Source organism: Andrographis paniculata, unplaced genomic scaffold (assembly GCF_009805555.1).
Source record: "Andrographis paniculata isolate CXL003 unplaced genomic scaffold, ASM980555v1 Contig32END, whole genome shotgun sequence".
Taxonomy (NCBI): domain Eukaryota; kingdom Viridiplantae; phylum Streptophyta; class Magnoliopsida; order Lamiales; family Acanthaceae; genus Andrographis; species Andrographis paniculata.
The window spans coordinates 6,487,437-6,498,061 of NW_026137565.1; the positions used below are offsets into that span (position 1 = coordinate 6,487,437).

General features: G+C 33.3%; 3 protein-coding genes across 3 annotated transcripts; 1 reads left to right on the forward strand and 2 right to left on the reverse strand.

The window, feature by feature from the left end:
• Nucleotides 1-4,412: 4,412 nt before the first annotated feature.
• LOC127247905 (uncharacterized) lies at nucleotides 4,413-5,184 on the forward strand. The gene has a single exon (XM_051269990.1). The coding sequence runs from the start codon at nucleotides 4,501-4,503 to the stop codon at nucleotides 4,828-4,830; it is 330 nt and encodes a 109-aa protein (XP_051125947.1). The 5' UTR covers nucleotides 4,413-4,500; the 3' UTR covers nucleotides 4,831-5,184.
• Nucleotides 5,185-6,209: 1,025 nt separating this feature from the next.
• Nucleotides 6,210-7,760, reverse strand: LOC127247489 (ATP synthase gamma chain, chloroplastic). The gene has a single exon (XM_051269339.1). The coding sequence runs from the start codon at nucleotides 7,605-7,607 to the stop codon at nucleotides 6,489-6,491; it is 1,119 nt and encodes a 372-aa protein (XP_051125296.1). The 5' UTR covers nucleotides 7,608-7,760; the 3' UTR covers nucleotides 6,210-6,488.
• A 231-nt stretch (nucleotides 7,761-7,991) lies between these two features.
• Nucleotides 7,992-10,569, reverse strand: LOC127247486 (pentatricopeptide repeat-containing protein At1g11710, mitochondrial). The gene has a single exon (XM_051269337.1). The coding sequence runs from the start codon at nucleotides 10,290-10,292 to the stop codon at nucleotides 8,325-8,327; it is 1,968 nt and encodes a 655-aa protein (XP_051125294.1). The 5' UTR covers nucleotides 10,293-10,569; the 3' UTR covers nucleotides 7,992-8,324.
• Nucleotides 10,570-10,625: the final 56 nt, after the last annotated feature.

The window sequence follows — 10,625 nt, forward strand, 5'->3', positions numbered from 1 at the left end:
AGTTCGATGATATTATTATTTTATATATCTATTTATTTTAATATTATTTGTTCTAGAATATGCGTTGATTGTAAGACAGTAGGAACCAACGGCTGAGATTGTCTTGACCTTGTGTTGACCGGATATAAAAGGCAGTGATTACTGTTTAGGCGCCAGTTTGGCAAAAAGATTTTTTATATTTATATTTTAATTGAGGGATAAGGAGGATGTATTGATGATATGACACGTGGAGGAAGAATAGTGGAGGAGGGCGTAAAGGTGCAGCTGTGGTTTCCCTTTGCGTCATGGGGCTGGGCTGGGCACCGCTGCATCGGAAAACTGTTCAATCCTCGGATAAAAAGATTGCTTTATATCATTATTAAATATATTATTATTTTAAATATAATACTCCCTTTTTCAGATACGTGTCTATTATAATATAGATACGGTATTTTAAAGGAGTGTAATTAATAGATAATTAAGAATATATTAGTGAAAATAATTATTCTATAATATAAATAATTATAAATTAAGATTAAGATAACTAATTAGTTTAATTAAAATTTAAAAAAATAAAATTTAAAAATTTAAAATGATATTAAAGTGTATCATCATTTTTCAAAAAAGGAAAATAACATAGTATGTGGAACGGACAGAAACGGCAACGTGCACATAGTATTTAGGACGAATGGAGTAGTACTTTATTAATGAATATAATAAGTATATTTTTCAGTTTCATTCGAAATAACATTAATTACATGGAATGTTTGTTCTATCTAACTCGAATAATTTTTATCAATTTTATATTTTTATTTTGATTGAATATGCTAAAATATATTGTTTTACTATAATTTTATACAAAATGATAAAAAAAAAAAAAAAAAAAAATTATTTTTCAACTCAACAAATTCTTTTGGTGCCTTCACAATTAAATATTTTGGCTACGTTACTAAATACTACTCTCTGTTCTACATTGGAATTGAAAGTCTTGATTGCGGTAGACATAAGAATTTATGACAAGTATAATTAATAGATAATTAATAATATATTAATAAAATAATTAATTCATAATATAAATTATTATACATTAAAATTAGAGATAGTTAATTAGTTTAATTAAAATTTAAAAAATTAAAATGCATAATCATTCGGACATGGTAAGTGGAACAGATGGAGTATAATTTTATATCTAATTTTTAATTAATGAAAATATCATTCTTATTCATGTGAAATGTTTTTTGTGACCATTTTCAATATCAAATTATAAGTGAATTTAATTTTATATAGTATTCAAATATTTAGTCAATTAAAAAATTAAATCAATGTCAATATTTCATGATAGAAATTTATATTTTGCTATTGTGTGGGTATTAATGTCATCATATTAACATTAACAGAATTATAATGTATTGATATCAAATGATTTTTTCAATGTTCATATATAGGTTATATATAATTCTAATTCTATACAAATTTGATTTATTTAAATAACAAAAATAATTTTAAAAAACATGTAAGGTTAAAAATATATTTATATTTATAATTTTTTTTTAAAAAAACTATAAAACAATCATTCATGCATCCAATATATTAGGTTCGGTCGGGAATTTACCTAGTGCGCACTTTTGAGCAGCGATTGCAGATTCTCGCATCATAAAATATATATATATATGAGATAATTTTATATTAGATGAATCATAATTGTACCTCTGAAATATTTAGTATTTTTATATATAAAATGAAAGTATTATTATAATAATATATGAAATGGTAACAAAATTGTTGTAGTATTTTATTTGTAAAATGATATTATTATTAATCTTCCTAACTTATACCAATTTTATAGCTAATAGCAATCTATTTTTCAATAACATTAGAATTCATAATTGTTACTATTCAAAGTACTTGCTAACTAAATATTCAATCCAACGTAATAATTTGTGCGCTAGTAAAAAAAATTACACCAGATAAGCTAATGTTGTAAAGCTATAGAGTGGGTGATTTTTTAAAGTAATATAAAAATAATATTTTATATTGAATGTTAATTTTAATAAAAGAATAATATATATATGGACTAAACATGTACTTCTTCGTTACAAATGGGTGCGTTTGGCAATTAGCTGATTCAATTAACTGTTAGTGATTAGCTGATTCAATTAGCGGTTCGTATTAAAGTGTTTGATAAAATAACTGTTTAACATTAGCTGATTATACATAAAATGACTATTAGAGACATTGATATGTTATTTTTTAAAATATTTAATTTTGTTCATTTTAGTTTAAAATTTATGAGAATTTTTTGTTATTAATTATTGAAAATTATAAAAAATATTATAAAATATATATTTTTATTTTTATTATTTAGATTTGATAAAATTATTTTTACTAAATAATAATAATTTTTTATTAAAATTATATAAAATATAAAATAATAAATATTTCGTATATATTTTTTTTATTATGTTAATCATTGTTTTAATATATATAAATAAATTAATAACATTTGTTTTTTCTATTTGATTTAGTTTTATAAATTTATATATATTTTACAAATAAAATAATTTATATGTAATAATTAATAATAATTATTATTTTAAATATACAAAAATAAAAATATAATTTAATAAATTAAATATATTAAAAAAAATTAATAAATACTACTATAAAAATATATTTATATGTATAAAATACTTAATTAAGTTTTAAGGGTAAATAAGGAATAATCAAAATTAAAACGTTTCAGAAATTAGTTTTTTGGGTCCAAAAAGCTCTTTCAAAAAGCTAATTTACCAAATTAGTTTTTTTTACTGGTCAAACAGCTAAAAGTTCTTCAAAACGTTGTTTTCTAAGCACCCTCATAGTGTAACATTTGTTTCCGGCACAAAAATTTAGATGGATAGTATCAAATATGATAATTTGGGAATGAAGTGACATTGTGATAAGAAAAAAAAAAGTTATATTTATTTGAGTGATGTGAAGAAAAAATAATAAAAATTGCAAGAGTGTTTAGAACGGATGGAGTACAAAATAATTTTTCTATTGGGATTGTTAAGAGTGTTGATTGAGATAACTAAAATAATAATGGTATGTTGTTGGTATGTTGTCGATATATTTTATATTTCGTCCATCCTTCGTATTTAGCCCATTTGGAATACAATAATTAAAAAAATAAATATTTTATTCAAAAGCAAAAAAATTAAAATAAAGATAGTTTGAGAATATTTTTAAAAATTTAACTAATAATTAGAGAAAAAAAGAAGAAGATAGAATGTAATAAAGTCGGACATATTTATAGCAAATAAATATTGAATTTAATTTAATATTGATTCCTTTTTAGCTTTTTGAAATATAGTAATATATAAAAAATAAAAATAAATTTAACGAATGAAATGAATAACATATATTGTATTGTGTTAAAATTAATATATATATATATATATGATGATATTAATTATGTCGCATATTATGTGAATTATTGTCCTATATTTAGAATGCTTTGATTTAGTTATAAAGAGGCAAAGAGCAAGCGAAGAAAAAAATAAAAAAAATAAAATAAAATTTCTGGTCTAATTGATTTTTTTTTTTAAATAATATTTTAATTTAATATTTTATGAAAAAATAATATATGTAAATAATAAATAGTGTTATTTCAATTTAAAATTACAAACAGACAAAATCTTTGCTGCTATTTTTATTAAATGTTATACCTTTTATGTTATAAATTTGCTATTTATATATAGAAACAAAATTTTATTTATAAGAAGGGTAAATCATGTTAATTGAATGCAATTATGGTACGTTATGCTCAACGGATAAAAAAAAAAAATGGCAATCTTACATATTTCAAGTAGTAATAATTAATTACTAAGCAATCCATCTATTTTAGTATACTTATAATTTAGAATTTTGAAAATTCAGTGTGTTTATTTTGTGTTTTAGTTTTTTTTTTTTTTTAAATGTAAAATATAAAAAATTATTTAAGTAATATAAAAATAGAAAGTGAATTTTTTTTTTTTTCATTTCTAAATGTTTAATATATGCCTGATGGAGTGAAGACTGACTTATGACTATATAATTATGAGTTTAAATTTTTTATATTTTCAACCTATCTAATATTGTGGAACATAGTTTGCGGGATATTAAATTAATATATATATGACTAATTTAAACAAATTAATATACTATTTATATATAAAATTTTAAAAAATTTAATACTATTATTTATCGATAATAATTTTTATTTTTAATTTTGCCCTAAGACATTGCATTGAGTTTCACCGTGTCCGTATCCATATATACTAACAGTTGTGTTCTACCACTTGCACCGTATCCCTAAAAAAACGGACGAAGCGGTTTGAAAATCGACGGCGGTTCAATCTAGAGTGGACCGCCATCTTCGTTTTCCCGCCTCTGCATTGCTTATTTAAAACCCTACCTCCTCCCGCTTTCTCCACATTCCTCAATCATCACTCCTTGTTAGGGTTTCCCTGCCTGCTGCAGCCTCTTTTCTTTTCCCTCGCAATGAAGTCCAGTGTAAAGAGTGCGGCACCCAAATCGCCACCATCTTCGCCGTCGTTTTACACTTACCTTAAGCCCGGTGCCCTTGCGCAGATTAGGTACTCGAAGATCACCGCCAGATCCAAGGAAATCAGTGCTCAGACCCTGCTCGCGCTGTGCCAGTTTGATTTCACTTCAGGTTCGGAGGCTTCACAGCCTCGTTCCGAGGTGGGGTTGGACATGGATGGGCTTCCGTGTTTCAATGTGAGGGGGAGGGCGAAGAGATACCCCAGGTGCCTTCAGAGGAAGAAACTCGTTGCTGTTACGCCGCTTTTCTCTGAGACTCAGACTTAAGCTTTGATTTGTGCGAGTTGGTGGCCGATTGCCCGGATTTAAAAGCCCGTGAAAAGATCTTTTTTTTTTATTTTTTATTGTTTTTAGGATGGATGTTCTTAGTTCTGAATTCTTAGGCGGACTTTGTTGTAATTGATACACAGAAGTGTAGAATAATCGCAGATGAATAATAATATGAAAGATCTGTTATCTATTATTCGATCCTTTCAGTTCCTGCGTGAATCTGGTGTTCCCTTTTTGTTTTAATTAGTTATCAAGTTGCTATACCTGATTTGAAATTGGGGGATGATTGATTAATGAGACGTCTTGAATTCCTACTTCCTTATCTGGAGTGGGAAGATGCTTTGTTCATAACCGTTGATATATGACCAATTTTCAGCCTCCTAGAGCTTGCTGCTGAATGCTTTTCCTTTATTTGTTTGTGTTTTTTCTCAGTTATTGGGGTGTGATTATCTGATTAATGTTTAGTGTTTGGGCTTGCTTCGGGTTATATCAGATATTGGCTTTGAAGTTTTAGTTAGCTTCCGCTTGAAAAATTTCTGGTCAAGTTGTATTGTCGCAAGCTGATCTAACTCTAAAATGGCCAATAGTGCTCTTCCGATGATGTTGAACGATTCATCTTCTGCAAATTCTGCTGTCTGTTCATTTGTGTATTTTCTAATAATGTGTATCTATCTCCTACTTGTTTTGCTCTTTCATGTACAATATTCAGTTGATCATGATTTGGTTGAGTCTGTGAGTCTCTGTATTCTGTTCTCATCAATTCATTAGTTGGATTTGAAGTTGCAGAGCTTATCATTGACAAAAAAAGCAAAGAAGTTTATATGTGCGTATCATCCTGCAGATTTGTGGCATGATGGATATGGACGCTGGGTCATTTTTTCTACATGGGATACCTGGAAGCCTTTGCCTTCGTACTTTTTAATGCAGGTAGTTAATATAATCAATGCTGGTGCCTACATCTTGTAGATTAGCTGATATAGTTCATTAGATTTTCTTATTTATGTTCTGGTCTATCTTAGGTAATTTCCACTGACCACATAGTCTTGTATTATGCTGATCTAGCTATGTGGTTATTGTTTCTCTAATTTTACAAGTTCAATTTAGTGTCGGACTTTCGATGCAACTGAGTGATAGCAGATTGTTAACTCCTTTTCTGGATGCAATAGAATGAAATTTGTGGCACTGCTTTTTAAAACAAAAACTGATACACAGTCTCCGTTTAGCGGCTCTATGCATTGTAATTCTTTAGTATCTGTATGGTTTGCATTGAGAATGGCATCAGAGTTTCACATAATGCAAACTTCAGTTTACTATTCCATACAAATGGTATCAAGAAACATAGAAAATGAATCTCATATTCATACTTACTGCAGGGCTGAAATCAAAGAAGTGGATGGTCATGTCATGCTATGAAACAATATAGAAAATTTGACATACATATTCAAGTTGGGTTTGGGTAAGTTTTATCGTACAGGATAAAATGGTGGTCCTCATCCCTCACTATATTTGTGTGCAGTTGAGAATCACAATTCAAGTGGTATCTATGCCGAATCACTGTTCTTACAAGCATGATCAATATGCAAAAGAGAATGCCCACAAAAGGATCTACGCAGAAGCAGCACCATTACAGGGAGACGAGAAACCAGCCCCCATGCTTAGACCAATGCATTGGCTCCAGCAACAATCTCCAAAATTTCGCCGGTGATCTTCGCCTGCCGCTGTCTGTTGTAGACTCTAGACAAGGTCTTCTTCAATTCCACAGCATTGTCAGTAGCATTGCTCATGGCACTCATCCTAGCAGCAAGTTCACTAGCCAGGGATTCCTGCAAAGATCTCAAGATCTGACTGTTCAAGTAGAGTGGTAACAGAGCATCAAGAATCTGAACTGGATCCTGCTCGAATTGCAGTATAGAAGAAAAGTCAGAAGTCTTTGTCCTCACGACATCTCTCTCCACTGTAAGCCTTCCTTCCTTTGTTGTTAGCCTAAATAACTCATCCTCTGCTGCATCAACACAGACACCATTGACATCGCAAATTTCTCCCTTGGGAGACAGTGGGAGCAAGGTGTGAATTATTGGATCAGACTTGACCAAAGATACAAACTTGGTGTAGAGCAGCTCAACCTTATCCACCTCTTCACTTACAAACAGGGAGAACACATCATCTGCAATTGCCTGGGCTTCTTTAGCAGTTGGGAGAGCACTACCTTCAAGAAATCTATCCACAGGAATGTAAGGCCTGCGGTTGAAGTAACTGTTCCCCTTTTTGCCAACGCTGATCACAGTGTAATCAAGGCCAAGAGTCTTGAGTTCTGCAATCCGGGCTTCTGCTTTCTTGATGATGGAGTTATTGAATGAGCCACACAGGCCACGATCACCGGTGACAACCACAAGAGCCACTTTCTTGACAGGCCTAACCTTGGTGAGAGGGACATCTATATCATCCGTCTGGAGCTGCTCGTTGATGTTGTAGAGAACTTCCACAAGAGTTTCCGAGAAGGGCCTGGCATTCACCACAGCTTCTTGTGCTCTCCTCACCTTAGCAGCAGCAACAAGCTTCATGGCCTCAGTGATCTTCTGGGTGTTCTTCACAGAATCAATTCGATCCCGAAGTTCGCGGAGACCGCACTGAATTTGAGTGGAGGTGGATGATGATCTTGAAGGAGTGGACGAGTTGGGATTTGGTAGATGAAAAGGGGCAATGAAGGAGCGAGAGGAGAGTGCAGAAGGGTCGGTTTTTGAGGACACCCACATTGTGAGATTGGGGCAAGCCATGCTGGGAGTGCTGCCTAGCTTGGTTGGAGGAGCTCTGCAGAAATCTGGAGCAGAAGAAGAGGACACGATGAAGGTATGCCTTGTATCTCTTGCTGCGTTTTGTGTTATCTCTAATGAGTGTATTCTGAATTCTATTGGTTTGGGAGAGGGAAGAGAAATGTGAGGCGGAGGTGGAGGGAGAGGGGTCTGATGGGATGAGGTTAGGATAAGGATTTTCAACTTAGTAGTGCTGTGCGGTCGGGAAATGACATCAAGAAAAATCATACCCTCAGCTTAAAAAGGGGCTGAAAATTGGACGTAGAAATTCATGGTAGCTTAAATTATTACCAAAATGTTTTTTGTTCTACATGAATTTATCTTAAATCCACACTCTGGTCTAGGCTTATTATAGTATTTTTGATTATATGCTGGCATACTTGACTTCAATATACAAAATCTCTAGTTAGAAAGTATTTGACAGACCCACTTTAAGATTATATAGACAGAGCATATAGAAACAGAATATCTTCTTTTCCAAATATTGCCAAAAAGATTAGCCTTCTCTAGCATATTGACTCTATTATCTACAATTGAAAATATCTGCAGTCTGTAATCTGTATCCATTCGTCTATTGCAATCAGTGAGCAGATGGTAACTGAAATGTAAAATTTTCTTGTAAAAAGACAATCTTTACATGAATCAGAAAGGATGACTCTATTCACTCTTACACTATTCACTCTAAAATTCCTCAGGAAATGCCTCATTTAAAGCTGGACTAACAATGGCTTCATATGTCGGGCAATCCGGTGTCACCCCGTGGATTACCAGGTAGTCGTGCGCCTCGACAACTTCCTCACAACTGCTCCTCTTACTCAAGTTCCTCAGTAGGATAGAGTAGGCAATAGAATCCGGGGTCAAGCCCCGGGATAGAATGACTCCCAGAAGTTCTTTAGCTTGCTCAAATAATCCAACTTTGCAGAAGAAGTTAATCATGGTATTAAATGTGACCTTGTTCGATAGACCTACTTTACACATACGAATGAACAGATCAAATGCCTCGTCGATCTTCCCAGCAGTGCAATAACCATTCAGCAAAGTGTTGTAGGTGATAGCATCGTACATGTTAATTCGCTTCATCTCGCCTGCCAAAGACTCAGAACAACCGACAGACCCCTCTTTGCATAGTCCATCCAAGAAGGAATTGAAGATCACCAGGTTCGGATTCTTCCCCACCTTAACCATGTCGGTGTAAACCTCAATTGCACTTCTCATTCTGCCCGTTTTGCAGCATCCAGAGATCATGGTGCCGTAGGTGACCTCGTCAGGGACTAATCCACGAATAAACATGCTGCACAGCATCTGTTCGGCTCCAGATATATCGTTTCTTCTCCAAAGGTATTTGATGAAGATATTGTGTAGGGAAGAATCTTCAACAAGTTTCTTTTCTACAATCCACTTGTGAAGTTTTAGAGCCTCGTTTATGCGGCCATTCCTGCACAATCCTTCGACAATGATAGCATAAGTGAATCGATCTGCAGCCACGCTATTTTCCATCATATCGGATAACAGTAATGAAGCTCCACCGATATCCGGTTCCATGTACAGCCAGTGCATAAGAGTGTTATAAACTGTCGAATCAGGAACTAACCCTCTTTCAACCATGTCATTACAAAGCCTAAATGCCTCCTCTACACACCCATTTCTTGAATATCCATCAACCAACGTAGCATACGTCCTTACATTCGGCTTCACGCCCATCTCAATCATTTCGTCTAGAATTACTTCTGCAAGCCCCGGCTTCCCATTCTTGCAGTACCCGTTTATGAGACAGTTGTAAGTAATCACATTTGGGGATACATAGCCCCCGGACATACTTCCCATCTTTCTAACCAGAGTAACCGCTAAATCGAGGGCATCTGATCTGCAAGCTCCATCTACAAGCATATTGAAGCCAACCACATTAGGAAAAATCCCCATCTTCAACATTTTGTAGAACATTGAGAAAGCTTCGGCTAATTTACATTCTTTGCAAAGAGCATAAATTAACAGATTAAAAGTATTCACATTCTCATAATATCCATACGATACTAAGTCTCCATACACAATCCAAAACCTACCAACCTCGCCGATCTTCAGAAGATGGTTGAGAAAATTGTTCCACGCATGAATCGAAGCCGAGTAGTTTTTCATCCTCAGTTTCTTCAGCACCTCATGTGCAGCTTCAGTTGCCCCTATTTGAGTGCAAGATCTTATCAGTGCATCAAAAACATCGATGCTACTTGGAGAATACACATTGGAGCTGCTTTTAATCAATGCTTCCAAAACTTCCAATGGCAGACAACCTTTGGATGTCATCAATTCTTTCAGCAACAACAATGCTTCCTCGTAGTTCCTCTGACTAACCATCACATGAATCAGAAGACAGCATGACTCTAAAGAATCCAAAATGGCTTCCTGCCCTCCAATTCTCCTGTAAATCTCTAAAAGAATCCCTGGCGAGGCACGGAACTCTTGAAAAACACGATAAAGCAAAGAATCTGTCATACTTGAATGAAGTTGGTCCAAGAACTTCCATTTTTTCTGCCTTATATTAACACAGACAGCCTTAAAGATAATGTCTTCAACACCAGGGCGTGGGAACTGCTTACCAAGATGCAGGGCTCTGACAAAAATGCTTCTACTTGATAAAAACAAACCCAAAAACATAGAGATATAGAACCCAATTCACAGGGTTCCTTTTTCTCCAAGAAAGAAAACCAAAACTCCGCAGACAGTAACCTATCGACAGAACGTAACTGAGCTTGAAACCCAAAAGATAGAATGTATGGTTCGAGTAAAGCTTACATTCAACCGGACTGAACACTCCCGAGTCTAACCATACTGCAGTAGCAACCTGAAGATTGCAATATCTCTGAACTAGTTCAACAGCAGCCACGGCATAACAAACAACAGAGTTCTTTAACACACCCCAACTTGTACGTAAAAACCGAAACTGGGAATGCATCAAAAACTGGGGAGGTTATTGAGGGAAAGAAAGCA